The 18965-nt window shown below is 49.6% G+C and overlaps 1 protein-coding gene across 6 annotated transcripts in view; it reads right to left on the bottom strand.

Annotated features, from left to right (window-relative positions):
* SYCP2L (synaptonemal complex protein 2 like) overlaps nt 1-14609 on the bottom strand; it is a 905846-nt gene extending 891237 nt beyond the window's left edge. For 3 of the 6 annotated variants that reach the window (XM_063923156.1, XM_063923153.1, XM_063923154.1), the window contains exon 1: nt 14433-14608. In XM_063923156.1, coding sequence (XP_063779226.1) covers nt 14433-14438 — 6 coding nt within the window. In that variant the 5' untranslated portion in view covers nt 14439-14608. Of the gene's footprint in view, nt 1-14432 lie in introns of all 6 variants that reach the window. The other 3 variants (XM_063923155.1, XM_063923158.1, XM_063923157.1) reach the window with 2 other exon arrangements.
* Nucleotides 14610-18965: the final 4356 nt, after the last annotated feature.

The raw sequence follows: 18965 nt of genomic DNA, 5'->3' as shown, positions 1-18965 counted from the left end.
ACCACTCTGCTCCTTGTTCCGCTCTGGTGGATTATGTGCGCCACTGCGGTTATGTTGTCCGACTGAATCAGGACGGGCAGGCCGCGAAGAAGATGTTCTGCTTGTAGAAGGCCGTTGTAGATGGCCCTTAATTCCAGAATGTTTATGTGCAGACAAGCCTCCTGGCTTGACCATTTTCCCTGGAAATGCTGTCCCTGTGTGACTGCTCCCCAACCTCGGAGACTTGCATCAGTGTCGGAATCAGCTGTGACTTTGGCAAATTTAGGAGCCAACCATGTTGCTGCAGAACTTTCAGGGAGAGGGCAACGTTTTTAGTAACTGCTCCTTTGACCTCGCCTTTATCAGATCGTCCAAGTACGGGATAATTGTGACACCCTGCTTGCGCAGGAGCACCATCATTTCCGCCATTACTTTGGTGAAAATCCTCTGGGCCATGGAAAGAACAAATGGCAACGTCTGAAATTGGTAATGACAATCCTGAATAGCAAACCTGAGGTAAGCCTGATGAGGAGGATATATGGGGACATGTAGGTAAGCATCCTTTATGTCGACTGACACCATAAAATCCCCCCTTCCAGACTGGAAATCACTGCTCGGAGAGATTCCATTTTGAATTTGAATCTTTTCAAATATAGATTGAGGGATTTTAAGTTCTGAATCGGTCTGACCGAGCCATCCGGCTTCGGGACCACGAACATGCTTGAATAAAACCCTTCTCCCCGATGTGACGGGGGTACCGTGACAATGACTTGCTGTTGACACAGCTTTTGTATTGCAGCGCACACCACTTCTCTTTCCAGAAGAGAAGCTGGCAAGGTCGATTTGAAAAATCGGTGGGGGGCACGTCTTGAAACTCTAGTTTGTATCTTTGGGCCACAATTTCCAGCACCCAAGGATCCAGGCCTGAGTGAGCCCAGACCCGACTGAAGAGCTGAAGACGTGCACCCACCGGTGCGGACTCCCGCAGCGGAGCCCCAGCATCATGCGGTGGACTTGGCAGAAGCCGGGGAGGACTTCTGCTCCTGGGAGCTTGCCACAGCCGGTGATCTTTTTCCCCTTCCCTTACCTCTAGCAGCAAGGAAGGAGGACCCTCGTCCTTTTTTTAATTTACTAGACCGAAAGGACTGCATCTGATACGGAGGCGTTTTCTTTTGCTGTGGAGGGACAAAAGGTAGAAAAGATGACTTACCCGCGGTAGCTGTAGATACCAGGTCCGCGAGCCCCTCACCAAACAAAACACTACCCTTATATGGCAGTGCCTCCATAGCCCTCTTAGAGTCAGCATCACCATTCCATTGATGAGTCCATAATGCTCTCCTAGCCGAGATTGCCATGGCATTGGACCTTGATCCCAAGAGGCCAATATCTCTCGCAGCCTCCCTTAGATAGACTGCAGCGTCCCTGATATGACCCAGTGTCAAAAGAACGCTATCCCTATCCAGGGTGTCCAAGTCAGATAATAAGTTATCTGCCCACTTTTCAATAGCATATACATATATATACACATACATATACATATATATACATATATTCAACACCAAATATGCTGTGTCACCCCCTGTTATTGCACCCTGTTACTTGTGACAGAAGTGAAGGGCCAGGACCAGCGTCTCTGCAGCTTGCTGTGAAGAGATAGAGATGATGGCGCTGACAAAATCTGGAAGGACGAAGCCCCGCCCCCTAAATGGCACGCTTGAGTCCCGCTTATTTTTAAACTGGCGGGGGTCTGTATACAGTGCCTGGGCACTGTATACCTCTTTGCCAGATCACAAAAAGAGGTTTTATTGCTACCCAGGGCGCCCCCTCTGCGTCCTGCACCCGTGTAGTGCCGTTTGTGAGCGGGAGCAATGGCGCGCAACGCGACCGCTGTGTGGTACCTCCAAGACTGATGTCTTCTGCCGCCTTCACTGAAGTCTTCTTTGCTTCGGTTACTCACCCGGCTTCTATCTTCTGGCTTTGTGAGGGGGACGGCGGCGCGGCTCCGGGAACGAGCAGCTAGGCTATACCAAGTGATCAGACCCTCTGGAGCTAATGGTGTCCAGTAGCCTAAGAAGCAGAGCCTTTAACTCACAGAAGTAGGTCTGCTTCTCTCCCCTCAGTCCCACGAAGCAGGGAGCCTGTTGCCAGCAGTGCTCCCTGAAAACAATAAACCCAACAGAAAGTCTTTTCTAGAGAAACTCTGTAGAGCTCCCATAGTGTGTGTGTCCAGTCTCTCTGGGCACAGAATCTAACTGAGGTCTGGAGGAGGGGCATAGAGGGAGGAGCCAGTTCACACCCATTTAAAGTCTTAAAGTGCCCATGTCTCCTGCGGATCCCGTCTATACCCCATGGTCCTTTTGGAGTCCCCAGCATCCTCTAGGACGAAGGAGAAAAATGCATTAGGGGAGTGGTTCCCAAACTGAGGGGGTCGTGCCATCCTGGATAGCCCGATACCGCTTTCAGATCGCAAACCCAGGTCCAACCAAAGTCCGAGCAGGCCAAGACCCTTTCACATTGCAGTTTCAACCTGGGTTATGCCCGGTGTGGTGCCTTTTACACGGAACCTGGGTGACCCATATTAAACACTGATGTGATTTAAAATGGATTTTTCTGGCTCACATTGATGAGGTTTCAAAGGAAATAAAAGGTGCGGCTGGGGACTCCTCTGAGCAGACAGACACAAACAGCCAATCAGCACATTCGTAAGGTCCATACACATGGTGAGATTCGGGCTATGCCCGATTCTCACTATGCGACATGGACTGTGGTCGATATTGCAAGCAAAGATGACTGTGCTTGCGATACCGATTTTGGCTAAGTGACACAAGATAGTCAAAATTGACTTGCCTGCATAGTCTATTTTTGTTTGCGATGCCGATACCGAGGGACCGCGCATCGGCATCACAAGCTGTGTACACACGATGCAATATGCACTAACTTTCCTTACAATTTTGACTATATAGTCAATCGCACCGTGTGTACACACCTTAATACTCCGGGTGTGCAGTGATACAAATAAAAAAAAAATTGGGAAACACTACATTGGAGGATTTTACACTATACATGTCTTTCTGTAACATAAAATAGGATTTTGGTTACCTACACGTAAATCCTTTTCTCGTAGTCCGTAGAGGATGCTGGGATCCACATTAGTACCATGGGGTAAAGACGAGTCCACTAGGAGCCATTGGAACTTTAAGAGTTTGAGAGTGTGGGCTGACTCCTCTCTCTATGCCCCTCCTACCAGACTCAGTCTAGAAACTGTGCCCGAGGAGATGGACATACTTCGAGAGAAGGATTTAACACAGATAGTGGCGAGATTCATACCAGCTCACACATACAAGGCACATCAAGCTAATTTAGCTTGAGAACTCAGCAACCGCTGAAACAGTACTTAACTAAAAACAAAGCTGTACTGAACCAGATAATAATTGCTTGAAAACGAAGCGCTGGACGGGCGCCCAGCATGCTCTACGAGAAAAGGATTTACCAGTAGGTAACCAAAATCCTATTTTCTCTTACGTCCTAGAGGATGCTGGGGTCCACATTAGTACCATGGGGATGTACCAAAGCTCCCAGAACGGGAGGGAGAGCGCGGAGGCTGCTGCAGAACTGATTGACTGAACTTCAGAGGCCAAAGTATCGAACTTGCAGGACTTGGCAAACGTGTTCGACCCAGACCAAGTTGCAGCTCGGCAAAGTTGTAACGCCGAGACACCCTGGGCAGCCGCCCAGGAAGACCCCACTTTACGAGTAGAGTGGGCCTTGACAGACGTAGGACACGGCAAGCCTGCCGTAGAATACGCGTGCTGGATAGTGAACCTGATCCAGCGAGAGATAGTCTGTTTAGAAGCAGAACACCCAATTTTCTTGGGATCATACAGGACAAACAGAGTCCGATTTCCTGTGACGAGCAGTCCTCTTCACATATATTTTCTGAGCCCTTACAACATCTAAGGACTTTGATGTAATTGAGGAGTCAGTAGCCACTGGCACCACAATAGGTTGGTTGATATGAAATGCCGACACAGCCTTCGGAAGAAACTGCTGACGTGTCCGGAGCTCAGCTCTATCTTCGTGGAAGATCAAGTATGGGCTTTTACAGGACAAAGCCCCCAACTCCGACACACGTCTAGCAGAAGCTAAATCCAACAACGTGACAGCCTTCCACGTAAGAAATTTGACCTCAACCTCCTGTAGAGGCTCGAACCAGTCCGATTGGAGGAACTGCAACACCACGTTAAGGTCCCAAGGTGGCGTAGGCGGTACAAAGGGAGGTTGGATGTGCAGAACTCCCATCAAAAAGGTCTGAACCTCAGGGAGGGCAGCCAATTGTTTCTGGAAGAAAATAGATAGGGCCAAAATCTGGACGTTCACAGATCCCAACTTCAGGCACATATCCACACCAGCTTGTAGGAAGAGGAGAAACAGTCCCAGTTGAAACTCCATCGCAGGAAATTTCTTGGACTCACACCAAGATACATATTTTTTCAAAATTCAATGCATCCGTGGTTAGAAGGATCCAGTCCTGAATCCCGAACCTGCGGCCCTCCAGAAGGTGAGGTAAATGCAGCCACCAGAGGAGTGAAATCCTGGCCTTGGGCGAGAGACGTATTCTATGGTGCATGTATAGATGGGATCCCGACCACTTTTCCAGGAGATCCAGTTGGAAGGACCGAGCGTGAAACCTCCCGTTCTGCAGAGCCTCGTAAGAGGCCACCATCCTCCCAAGAAGGCGAATTCACTGATGAACTGACACCGGGCTGGCTTCAGGACATCCCGGACCATCGTTTGAATCACCAACGCCTTTTCCTCTGGGAGAAACACCCTCTGCACCTCTGTGTCGAGGATCATTCCCAGAAAGGACAACCTCCTGGTTGGTTCCAAATGTGATTTTGGAAGATTCAGGATCCATGTTCCCTGAGAAGCTGGGTCGTGAATGCTATGGACCGTAACAGCTTCTCCTTGGATGATGCCTTTATCAGCAGATCGTCCAGATACGGAATTATGTTCACCCCCTGTCTGCGGAGAATCATCATTTCCGCCATCACCTTGGTGAATACCCTCGGTGCTGTGGAGAGGCCGAATGGGAGGGCCTGGAACTGAAAGTGACAACCCAACAGTGCGAATCGAAGATAAACTTGATGCGGCAACCAAATCGGAATGTGGAGGTACGCATCCTTGATATCCAAGGATACTAGGAATTCCCCCAACTCCAGACCTGATATCACTGCCCTTAGAGACTCCATTGTGAACTTGAACTCCCTCAGAAAATACGATTTTGGTACTTACCGATAAATCCTTTTCTCCTAGTCCGTAGAGGATGCTGGGGACTCCAAAAGGACCATGGGGTATAGACGGGATCCGCAGGAGCTTGGGCACACTAAAAAGACTTAATCTGGGTGTGAACTGGCTCCTCCCTCTATGCCCCTCCACCAGACCCCAGTTATAGGAACTGTGCCCAGGAGAGATGGACATTTCAAGGAAAGATTTTTGTTTTAACTAAGGGCTACCAAACTACCAGCCCACACCATAAACATACCGTACAACCGGAATAACCTCAAACCAGATAACAGTATGCATTAATGCCAGCAACAAGCTGTAACAAACCAATACACAACCCGTGTATAAACTAAATTAACCAGCAAGAAAAAACACTGCAAGTAATAGTCCGCACAGGGACGGGCGCCCAGCATCCTCTACGGACTAGGAGAAAAGGATTTATCGGTAAGTACCAAAATCCTATTTTCTCTTACGTCCTAGAGGATGCTGGGGACTCCAAAAGGACCATGGGGATTATACCAAAGCTCTAGAACGGGCGGGAGAGTGCGGACGACTCTGCAGCACCGACTGAGCAAACGCCAGGTTCTCATCGGCCAGGGTATCAAACGTGTTAGTACCCGACCAAGTAGCCGCTCGGCAAAGTTGTAACGCCGAAACGCCCCGGGCAGCCGCCCAAGATGAGCCCACTTTCCTGGTAGAATGGGCTTTTACCGACTTCGGTACCGGTAGTCCGACCGAAGAATGAGCCTGCTGGATCGTACTACAAATCCAGCGTGCAATAGTCTGTTTTGAAGCGGGATGACCAATCCTGTTGGCAGCATACAAAACAAACAACGCTTCAGTCTTCATAGTAACAGCTGTCCTAGATACGTAGATTTTCAACGCTCTTACAACATCTAGAGATTTTGGAATCGCCACCGTTTCCGTAGCCACCGGAACCACAATAGGTTGGTTAATGTGAAATGAAGAAACCACCTTCGGTAGAAATTGTTGACGAGTCCTCAATTCCGCCCTATCCGAATGAAAAATCAAGTACGGGCTCTTATGAGATAAAGTCGCCAACTCCGACACCTGCCTGGCAGAAGCCAGCGCCAAAAGCATAACCACCTTCCAGGTGAGAAACTACAACTCAACCTTACGCAAAGATTCAAACCAGGAAGACATGAGAAACCGTAAGACGACATCAAGGTCCCATGGAGCTACAGGAGGTACAAACGGAGGATTGATATGCATTACTCCTTTCACGAAGGTCTGAACCTCCGGGAGGGCAGCTAATTCTTTTTGAAAGAAAACAGATCAAGCCGAAATCTGCACTTTGATGGAACCCAATTTCAGGCCTGCATCTACGCCCGCCTGTAAAAAGTGGAGAAAACGACCCAAGTGAAAAACCTCCGCAGGAGCCCTTTTAGCCTCACACCAGGAAACATACTTCCTCCAAATACGGTGATAGTGTTTCGCCGTAACCTCCTTCCTAGCCTTAATGAGAGTTGGAATGACCTCCCTGGGAATACCCTTACGAGCTTAGATCTAGCGCTCAACCTCCATGCCGTCAAACGCAGCAAGTCTGGAAACACGCATGGACCCTGCAACAACAGATCCTCTCTTAGAGGAAGCGGCCACGGATCTTCCACCAGTAAGTCCTGAAGATCCGGGTACCAGGCCCTTCTTGGCCAGTCTGGAACGACGAGAATCGCCTGAACCCTTGCTCGTCTAATGATCCCCAGCACCTTTGGAATGAGAGGAAGTGGAGGGAACACATACACTGACTGGAACACCCACGGAGACACCAGGGCATCCACTGCAGTGGCTTGTGGGTCCCTTGACCTGGAACAATACCTCGGGAGCTTCTTGTTGAGCCGAGACGCCATCATGTCTATCAACGGAATTCCCCAGAGTCTTGTCACCTCTGCAAAACCTCTTGGTGAAAAGCCCACTCTCCCGGATGGAGATAGTGTCTGCTGAGGAAATCTGCTTCCCAGTTGTCCACCCCCGGCAGGAAAACTGCTGACAGTGCGCTCACGTGTTGTTCCGCCCACCGAAGGATCTTTGTGGCCTCCGCCATTGCCGCTCTGCTCCTCGTTCCGCCTTGACGGTTTATATGCTCCACCGCTGTGATGTTGTCTGACTGTACCAGAACTGGTCGACCCTGAAGAAGGCTTCTTGCTTGTAGCAGGCCGTTGTAAATGGCTCTTAACTCGAGAATATTTATGTGGAGACAGGCTTCCTGGAGCGACCATTTTCCCTGGAAGTTTCTTCCTTGGGTGACTGCGCCCCAGCCCCGGAGACTTGCATCTGTTGTCAGAAGTACCCAATCCTGGATACCGAATCGACGTCCCCCTAGGAGGTGATGACCCTGTAGCCACCACAGGAGAGAAATTCTGGCTCTGGGAGATAGACTTATCTTCTGGTGAATGTGTAGGTGAGACCCGGACCATTTGCTCAGCAAGTCCCACTGAAACACCCGGGTGTGAAATCTGCCAAATGGTATGGCTTCGTACGCCGCAACCATCTTCCCCAGAACCCGAGTACAATGATGGATCGACACACTCGTCGGCTTCAGAAGTTCCCTGACCATCGTCTGCAGTTCCCGAGCCTTTTCTTCTGGAAGAAATACCTTTTGTAAATCCGTGTCCAGAATCATGCCCAGAAAAGGAAGCCGAGTGGTCGGAATCAACTGGGATTTCGGCAAATTGAGCACCCAACCGTGCTGTCGCAGAACCGAGAGTGACAACTCTACACTTCTCAGCAACCCGTTCCTTGGACCTCGCCTTTATCAGGAGATCGTCCAAGTACGGGATAATTGAAACCCCTTGTTTGCGAAGAAGAACCATCATTTCCGCCACGACTTTGGTGAAAATCCTCGGAGCCATGGAAAGCCCAAACGGCAACGTCTGAAATTGGTAATGAGAATCCTGTATCGCAAACCTGAGGAAAGCCTGATGCGGAGGATATATCGGCACATGTAAGTAGGCATCTTTTAGGTCGACTGACGCCATAAAATCCCCCCCCCGGCTGGCAATCACCGCTCGAAGGGATTCCATCTTGAACACTTTCAAGTATGGATTGAGAGATTTTAGATTTAGAATTGGTCTGACTGAACCGTCCGGTTTCGGCACCACAAAGAGGCTCGAGTAGAACCCCTCCCCCCCGCTGGGACGGGAACAATGACCCTCTGCAGACACAATTTTTGAATCGCTGCCTGGACCACCTCCCTGTCCGGAAGAACTACAGGTAATGCCGAAATGAAGAACCGGTGAGGGGGCATCTCGCGAAACTCCAGTTTGTATCCTTGAGACACGATCTCTAACACCCAAGGATTTAGGTCTGATTGAATCCAGACCTGACTGAATATCCGAAGACGGACCCCCACCGGTCCGGACCCCCCCAGGGAAGCCCCAGCGTCATGCGGTGGACTTGGTAGCAGCAGGGGAGGACTTTTGGTCCTGTGCGCCTGAGGCTGCAGGAAGTTTCTTTCCCCGTCCTCTACCCTTTGAGGCGAGGAAAGATGAACCTTTCCCACGCCTGTATTTGTTGTGACGAAAGGACTGCATATGTTGATGTGGTGCCTTTTTCTGTTGTGTGGGAACATAAGGAAGAAAAGAGGACTTACCCGCAGTCGCGGTCGAGACTAGGTCCACCAAGCCGTCCCCAAACAAGACCGTACCTATGAAGGGTAGTGCTTCCATAGACCTCTTGGAGTCGGTATCATTCCATTGATGGATCCACAGGGCCCTCCTAGCAGATATCGACATGGCATTGGTCCTTGAACCCAAGAGTCAGACGTCCCTCGCCGCGTCCTTTAGGTAATCTGCAGCGTCCTTAATATAACCGAGAGTTAAAAGGACATTCTCTTTATCAAGAGTATCCATGTCACTAGCTAAATTCTCAGCCCATTTAGCAATAGCACTACTCACCCATACCGACGCCACAGCGGGTCTGAGCAGAGCCCCCGAATTAGCTAAAATGGACTTCAGACACGTCTCCAACTTGCTATCCGCCGGATCCTTGAGAGCTGCCGTGTCAGGAGATGGAAGCGCCACCTTCTTAGACAAACGGGATAGAGCTTTATCAACGGTTGGAGATGTCTCCCATTTTTCCCTGTCATCAGAGGGGAAAGGATACGCCATATAAATCCTCTTGGGAATCTGCCATTTCTTATCCGGCGACTCCCAAGCCTTTTCACAAAGAGTATTCATTTCATGAGAGGGGGGAAACTTTACCTCAGGTTTTTTTCCCTTGAACAAGCCAATCCTTGTTTCCTGTACCGCAGGTTCATCAGAAATGTGTAAAACATCTTTTATAGCCACAATCATGTACTGAATACTCTTAACTAAACGTGGATGTAACGCAGCCTCAGTGAAATCGACCTCGGAATCAGTCCGTGTCGGTTGTCAGTATCCCCCACCTGAGTAAATGGCCTCTTATGGGACCCGGATGGGGTCTGTACCTGAGACAAAGCCTCCTCCATGGACTTTTTTCACACCTGCGTCTGTGACTCAGACTTATCTAACCTCTTCGATAAAGAAGCTACATTGGAATTGATCGTATTAAGAAGTGCTAGTAAGTCAGGTGTCGGCTGCGTCGACAGTGCCAATTCTAGCCCCGCATCCACACCTCCCATAACCTCCTCTGGTGAATAACATTCAGCCTCAGACATGACGACACTTAGTACCGACACACCCAACACACAGAACGTCCCAGCAAGGTGACAGGCCCACACTGCAGCCCAGAAAGAGGAGACAGAGGGTGTATGCCAGCTCACACCCCAGCGCCCATATATCGGTATAACGATATATGTACCCAGCACTGCCTGTTTGATAAAAAAAAAACAGCACCCCACTGCGGCTCCCCTCTGGAGATGCCCCCGTTACTTGTTGTGAATCGTGGAGGTCCCGGTAGCGTCTCTCCCTCAGCCGCGTGTACGGAGAAAATGGCGCGTGTGAGCAGCGGACCGAAGCTCCGCCCCCTTCCCGGCGGCCACGGCCTGCCAAATTCAAACTTACTAAAAATGCCGGCAGGGGTCTATAAAGGGTGCCTAGGCACCCACTACCATAATATGCCGCCCTGAACTCCAGTAACATGCCTCCCAGGGGCCCCCCCCCGGTTGGTGATGTGTGTGGGAGCATGGAGCACAGCGTTACTGCTGTGCTTTACCTTCCGTTACTGAAGTCTTCTGCCGTCCTGAAGTCTTCTGATCTTCTCATACTCACCCGACTTCTGACTTCTGGCTTCTGTGAGGGGGTGACGGCGTGGCTCCGGGAACAAGCAGCTAGGCGCACCAAGTGATCGAACCCTCTGGAGCTAATGGTGTCCAGTAGCCGAGAAGCAGAGCCTTGAAACTCACAGAAGTAGGTCTGCTTCTCTCCCCTCACTCCCACGCTGCAGGGAGCCTGTAGCCAGCAGGTCTCCCTGAAAATAAAAAACCTAACAAAAGTCTTTTCTAGAGAAACTCAGTAGAGCTCCCCTAGTGTGCATCCAGTCACTCCTGGGCACAAAGTCTAACTGGGATCTGGAGGAGGGGCATAGAGGGAGGAGCCAGTTCACACATAGATTAAGTCTTTTTAGTGTGCCCAAGCTCCTGCGGATCCCGTCTATACCCCATGGTCCTTTTGGAGTCCCCAGCATCCTCTAGGACGTAAGAGAAAGGGGTTTAATGATTTTAAAGTTCAGAATGGGCCTGACCGAATCATCCGGTTTCGGTACCACGAAAAGGTTCGAATAGTAACCTTTGTTTTGCATGAAGTGGTACTGGCACAATGACCTGTGCCTCCACCAACTTCTGGATGGCTTCTTGCAGGACAGTCCTGTCTGCCAGCAGAGCTGGCAAGCAGGATCTGAAAAATCGATGAGGAGGGAGATTTTGACATTCCAGCCTGTACCCCTGGGACATAATATCTTGCACCCATGGGTCCAGGCCAGAGGACACCCACACATGACTGAAATGTCTAAGAGTCTCGCTCCCACCGGCCCCACCTCCAGTACGTGCAGTCCACCGTCATGCAGAGGACTTTGGTGTACCTGAGGCAGGTTCCTGTTGCTGGGAACCTGCAGCCGCAGGTTTCTTGGACTTGGGCCGACCTCACCGAAAGAAGGTGTTGGACGGCTTGGCCTTTCTGGGCTTGGTAGACCGAAAGGGCTGTGATGTAACTGAAGAAAAGGGTTTCTTTGGAGCAGGTGTAGCTGAGGGAAGAAAGGGTGACTTACCAGCCGTAGCCGTGGAGATCCACGCATCTAACGCTTCCCCAAAGAGCCTGACCTGTGTAGGAAAGGCTCTCCACACTTCACCTGGATTCCGCGTCGGCAGACCACTGGCACATCCAAAGTCCTCGACGAGCCAATACTGACATGGAGAAAATTCCCGCAGCCATGGAACCCAGGTCTTTCATGGATTCTACAAGAAATCCTGCCGAATCCTGAATGTTACGTAAAAACAATTCAACATCACATTTTTCCATAGTATCCAAGTCCTCAAGTAACGTGCCTGACCACTTTACTATAGCTTTGGTAATCCTAGCACTGGCAATAGTGGGACGTAGTATTGCTCCATTGGCCGTGTACATGGATTTGAGCGTTTTATCAATTTTACAATCAGCCGGCTCTTTCAAGGCGGTAGATCCTGGAACAGGTAAAACCACCTTTTTTGAGAGTCTGGATACTGACACGTCAACAATAGGCGGGTTTTCCCATTTTTCCCTATCCTCTACCGGGAAAGGAAACGCTACCAGAACCCTCTTGGGTATCTGGAATTTTTTTATCCGGGTTTTCCCAAGCCTTTTAAAATATAGTATTTAATTCCTTTGACGCAGGGAATGTTAGCGAGGCTTTCTTATTTTCAGTGAAGTAAGCCTCCTCAACCTGCTCAGGTGTTGTATCAGCAATATTCAACACATCCCTAATAGCCTATATCATCAACTGCACGCCTTTTGCAAGATATGCTGCTCCGCGCAACACATCCCCGTCACCACCTGCAGTATCAAAATCGGTATCATCTTGCATGATCTGTGCAAGAGCACGTTTCTGTGACTATACAGCGGGGAGCCCTGATGTACCAGAACTGGGCCAGACTGCCATAGAGTTCTGTAAAGCCTGAGTTGCAGATTCATTTTGTGCAACCCTATTTGAAATCTGAGAAATCATAGATTTGACAGAGGATAACCACTCAGGCTTCCTTGCTGGAATCTGTGCTAAACCAGTGCAATCTTGATTACATGGAAAGGGATTATCCTGAGAGGACATATCCTCTGCAACATATGGACACTCCACACACACACACACACAGGTGAGGACAGACAGAGTTTCACCCCCAAGAATGGCAAGAGAGACACAGAGATTGGAGCCAAACCACACACAGCGCTTTTAATATAAAGGGAGACCCCCTATCAGCGCTGACTGTGCACCTTAATAGGTTACACAGTCGTTTTGTATCCTCCCCCACCCTCCTTATACAACACCCTGGTACCGTAAGAGATAGCTGGAGTTGCTGTGGAGGGACTTGCTCTTCACAGACAGCGTTGTGCAGACAGGAAAATGGCGCTGAACGCTGCTGGGTCCGCTCAGAGAAGCTCCGCCCCCAAAATGGAACTGTCTTCCCGCTCTTCATAGTATTATACTGGCTGAGATCACGTGTGACCAGTGCAGGCGCTGGCTCAGGGCACCCCTCACAGCGCTGCACTATGTACCGCTGAGCCTCTGATGCCGCCATCTTCACACCGCCCCCCCCCGCTTGCTAGGGGTGTCAGTGACTCACTCGCCACTGATCTTCAGCTCTGTAAGGGGGTGGCGGCATGCTGCTGGGGCGACGAACGATCTATCCCCTCAGGAGCTCAGTGTCCAGTCAGCGGAGTCAGTGGCTCAGACCCCGCAGGGCGGACACTGCTACCCCCCATAATCCCACGTTGCAGGGAGGCTGTTGCCAGCAGCCTCCCTGTAAAATAATAAACTGTAAAATAAACTTTACTAGAGAAACACTGGAGAGCTCCCCTAGCTGCGACGGGCTCCTCCAGGCACATTTTCTAAACCGAGTCTGGTAGGAGGGGCATAGAGGGAGGAGCCAGCCCAAACTCTCAAACTCTTAAAGCGCCAATGGCTCCTGGTGGACCAGTCTATACCCGATGGTACTAATGTGGACTCCAGCATCCTCTAGGACACAGGTTCTCAAACTCGGTCCTCAGGACCCCACACAGTGCATGTTTTGCAGGTCTCCTCACAGAATCACAGGTGAAATAATTAGTTCCACTTGTGGACCTTTTAAAATGTGTCAGTGAGCAATTAATACACCTGTGCACCTGCTGGGTTACCTGCAAAACATGCACTGTGTGGGGTCCTGAGGACCGAGTTTGAGAACCTATGCTCTAGGACATAGGTTCTCAAACTCGGTCCTCAGGACCCCACACGGTGCATGTTTTGCAGGTCTCCTCACAGAATCACAAGTGAAATAATTAACTCCACCTGTGGACCTTTTAAAATGTGTCAGTGATTAATTACTACACCTGTGCACCTGCTGGGTTACCTGCAAAACATGCACTGTGTGGGGTCCTGAGGACCGAGTTTGAGAACCACTGCTCTAGGACATAAGAGAAATTACCTTTTTGCCTTTTAAATTTCTAATAAAAAACAATTGTCCTGAAGGATCTGCATACATCTGAACAGCAGAGTTGTATATCGGAGAACAAAATCTCACCATTGTGATAAACACAGAAATGGGCAAAAATAATCTGGAACTACAATATATTTGTGAATTTTAATGCTAGACATGTACAAACCAAATTAAAGTAATTTTAGAATAGACAGCCAAGTTATGTATTATCGCCATCAAAGCACACTGGGTATATTTACTAAGCAGAGGATTTCCAAAACACTTGTTTCAGTTTTACCTGCCATGTTTAAAAGAGCAGCAACCATAAATGCAAAGTCCAACACTTGATTCGTATTAAATATTATTACCCTTTTAAATCTGGCATATTTAAAACTTTGAATCAGTAAAGAGTTTTGAGAATCCAATGCTTGTAAATATACCCCGATGTTTTTAATAACTGTATTGCTCCATTCCCTCTTGTATATATTCCTACCAGACTCTATGTAACTCGTCTTGTGTAATAAACATATCGAAGAACACATTCGACACAAAGCATAGCCTCAGGCTAAACAAACACTGCTGCAAACACACATACGCTCATTCCGTTGCACCGGTTAACCTAACCAAACTGACCGCCGCTGGAAACTGCAATCACCCCACTCCGCGCGGTTGCAGGCGGCAGATCTGTAGAAGTGTGCTCTGCAGGGTAGGCCGGTGCGCCCACTGTGGGGGGAGGAGCTCGGGGTGTGGCGGGTAGGACGCTAGTCTCTGTTTGGCTTGGCGGCAAATATCCAGTCCTCTGACTTCCAATGGTAGCTTCCCAGGCTTGTGTATTCCAGGGACAAACGCAGGATTTTCATGGGGGTTTACAGTATGTATGTGTAAAATATACATACATACTTAGAAAAACACATATACACACTGCAGATACGCACATAGAGCATACATACACAGTACACATACATACTGCAGACACACAGCATATATACATACTGCAGACACACAGCTATTCGGACCCTGTCCCGCTGTCCCACCCGCGGGCAGCAGTATCCCGCGGGTGGGGGGGGGTGAGTTAGGGGAGGCTTTGATCACCCTCTGCTCTGCATAGCAGCCTGTGATCACTGAATACATGCTGTGCGCACGCGCACGGCATGTATTCAGAGCTAGGAGGGGAGCGGGGGTTGCCCAGCTGCTGGGAGAGCGCTAGGCACGCCCCCAAAAGGGGGGGAAATGGGCCGTTTGGCGAGGCCACGCCCATCACGGTCGAGGTCACGCCCCCTTTTCGGATCGGCGCACGGCTTCACCGCGCAAGAGTCCCCCTATCGACAAGCCAAAAGTTGGGAGGTACAGCATATACACACAAACAGCTTCCTTACAGCATATACGCACAAACACCTTCCATACAGCATATATACACAAACACACACATAGCATACATACAGCATATGCACAAACACATTACATACATATAGCATACTCATACATAGCATGCATACATACAGCATATACATGTAGCAAGGGCCAGTGTACTCGTGCGGTCACTGGCCCTGCTACTAACATGCGCGTCCCTCCTCGTCTGGGACGGCCCGGCGCCGTCCCATGGGGCCGGAGGTAGCGCGGGCTTCGGGCGGTGCTGGGTCCGGTCTCCCCCTGCCCGGCTAGTTGCAGAGTTCGGCAGCAGGCGTGGGGGCGGCGGTGAATGGCCACCGCCGCTCCACGTGAGTGATGGCGGCGGGCCTGCCTCCTCCGGGACGCAGACCCCGCCAATCACATCGCGGATTTTCAAATTTGGCGCCAGCCGTGAGCCAATCACGGCTCGCGAGCTGGTGACCAATCGGGAATGGCGGCGGCGAGCCAATCCCAGCTCGCCGCGTCATAGCCCCGCCCCCCGGCACTGGCTGGTATTAGCCAGCGCCGGGCGCGTGGAGTGGAGACGGAGAAGGAGCGGAGAAGAGCTCCTGAAGAGTGAAGAAAGAAGACGGCGCCGGAAGTCCCGGAGGGCGGCGGTAGTTGCAAAAGAGCTGAGACACGCCGCCGCCCGCCGGGTGAAGTACAAGGAGCCGACCCCCGTCGGTGAAGACCTCGGAAGCCCTGGGACAGCGGTGTGCAACGCGAAAGAGCTTGCACAGGCCACCGCTGCCCAGGTGAAGTCTCCAGGAAGCCCGGAGGTGGTGGGAGCCATCCCACCTCCGGTGAAGACAACGCGGTGGGCGTGGCCGGACCAGGCTTGGTCCAGCCGTGGCCCTTTGGACGGGTAAGTACAGGCACACCGCCTGTACTTACCCGTCCAAAGGGCCACGGCTGGTGCCAAATATAGCACATACATACAGCATATACACACATAGCATGCATACATACAGTATATATACACACACTTAGCCATGCAGACATACATACAGCATATACACACACATATCATGTCCCCTGCCCCCTGAAACATTAGGACAGTAGGTGACTTACCCGCCAAACATGACACACACACACACACCTGCTCACTGCAGGGCATAACACTCTGCCTCACCCAACTGGCCAGCTCTGATATAGAAGTGTCAAAGTCGAAAAATATCATGCTACACGTTGCCATATATTCACCCCATGCGCTTGCCCGCTGCACGTGCACATTTTCTCCCGTGCGTGCGCATATTCGCAGTTGCGTGACGACGCCTCCACGGGCGTGCGCTCGGGCGCGTGGTATGTGCATTTATGGTAGAGTTTGTGTGCGTCTGGCGGGCGACTCAATCATTACATAGTAAATCCAAATAGTATGTTTTATAGATAATGTTCCCCTTGATGATAACTGTAAGTTTGTTTATTGTAACTGGTCCCTGGACAGAGGAATTCCTCTTTGCATGATACGAAGGGTCAGACAGGGTTTGAGCAGTGGTGTTTGGTACCTAACTAAAGAACATTTTATTAGAAACAATCCGGTGCTGGTTAGGTAAAGATTAATCGCTCCTGCGTATAGTTATGTCTATTAGTAGTTTCTGGACATTTACTATATTTGCGGTTCATTATCCATGCGGCGGGAATCCTGAGATTCCCTCCCACCTGAGCAGTTCGATAAAGTCACAGCCCACCTGTTCAAACTAACCTATGACCTTTTGTTATAATGCGTGGAGACATTCCTGTGTCCAATGAACAATGAGATTATAGGTCCCTTTGTAGTGTACTGTACGCAGTGTATATAAGAACAACCAGCCTGGCCCAGCTCAGTCTTCTACTCTCGAGAGCTGGTGACCAGGGCTGCGCAGCAATCATCCCCCAGTGTGTAAGTTTCTCTCTGTGACCACCCTTATTCTCTGACTGTATTTTGCCACGTTCTCTTTCTCTCTCTCATTGTATGTTATTGTTTGCGATTGTGCCGCTATTGTATATTTATGTGTAGTTTTTTTGCTTAGATATTGATGTTAGTCTGTAGTGTATGAACTGTTAACTGTTTTCCCCTTTTTACATAGCTAAATGTTGTTAGTAAAGGTGTTGGAACCTTAGCAAGGTATTGTGTGTTTATTACATTGCTGAGGGTAATCGGAGCGTCTCAATCGCTCAAGCAGCTCTTATATTAACAAGGTTAAGCAGCGTTATATCGCTACAGTATTTCAGTAGTAAGATTTACAGTACAAACTCAATCTTTCAGTGTGTTGCATACAAGGTTTACTGAGTGTCATCCCGTGAGCGTCTGCGCCGCTCGTGTTCCCCTCGTGGTCACGAGCGTCCGCTACGCTGGTAGCGTAGCATTACGGTAGTCGGCCGCCTATAGCGTGCTCGACACCAAGCGTTAAGCTGTGAGCGAGCGTGCCGCATGTGCGTCTCGACCACGGCTAAGCGTCTGCTACGCTAAGTGCTTACCCTTACGGTACCCCATACGCCAATTGCGTACTGAGTCTCTTACCCATATATATAGAATGTTATAAGGTAATAAATCGGCATTATCAATTGGCGGCTCGTCCGTCCTCCACATATCCTCACTAGCGAACACAGACTTTATCTGTCAGCAAGGGCGGGAAGGCAGTATCCCTTCGTATCCGTATTAGTGGTGAGGGATACAGTAGTGCTGACTAGATAAGCGTCTGCATCGCTACGCTGTAGGAGTGATGGTGGAATCCGGAACCGGAAGGTAAGAACAAAACGCTATTGTCTTTTAAAACTGTTTATCTCTGTTTTGCGTACGCAACACACGCACACACCTGCATTTCTTTTTATTTGTGTATTTTCACATCTCACCTTCCTGCTTGCCATTTATCATTGATAACGTGCTGAGAAAGATTTGTTGCTATTAGTAGTTAAAAGTAATATTAATACGTTAAGGAGTAAATTGTAAAACACGCACACGGCTTTACCTAAAGATACAAGGAAAGATCTGTGTGGTGCTCGGTAGATGATTACAGTTAAAGATCATCTACATTGATATAAACGTGTTAGTTGTATTTCTGTGGATATACCTGGCTTGCGTACACGTGTCTCTAACAAAGGGCGGGACTAGCGTACGCGACGCAAGGGCCGACGCACGGAGCGTATATTACGCAACGGAGCGTCTGGGTACGCCCACGTAATACAAATCACACGATAGTATTGTTTTAAGTAGGCGATACGGAGGCAACGCGATAATAGCGCAAATCAATCTCAGTGTCCAAAATTTTAAGCTAATAGATCCTTCTCCAGTTGCAACTCCTCTGGGATTGGACTACTGCCTGTATGAAAGGAATTTCTGTACAGAAAGATTAGAGTGTATATGAATGAACAGGAGTGAGTGTGTAAATAAAGGTATTATTTTGTGAACACAGAAATCGGGATCCCGTCGGAGACCACATCAGGTGAGTGGACACTTGGTGGCGTGGGAATGGCTTGCCCGCGTTAACATTATATAAGGTAAAAGGAGCAAGTAGTATCCGCAGACAAAAGGACTGCGAAGGTTTAAGCGCAGCCCGGGGGGTTTTGCGTAGTACCCATATAGACAAGTTGAGCTCCGGCTGATGGTTACTTATGCGCAGTGCGACTGGACCGCACGTAATTGTGTGCATTAGTTTGTTACCTTGATACCCATTAAAATTTACTGTGGGATCATAAACGCTATTTGTACATTCTAACGTGATTTGTGTAGGTTTTTGTTATTTTAAGGGAGTTTCGCTGT

This window comes from Pseudophryne corroboree, chromosome 5 (assembly GCF_028390025.1).
Source record: "Pseudophryne corroboree isolate aPseCor3 chromosome 5, aPseCor3.hap2, whole genome shotgun sequence".
Lineage (NCBI taxonomy): Eukaryota > Metazoa > Chordata > Amphibia > Anura > Myobatrachidae > Pseudophryne > Pseudophryne corroboree.
The sequence above is the reverse complement of the archived record's forward strand: the minus strand, read 5'-3'. Positions and strand labels throughout refer to the sequence as shown.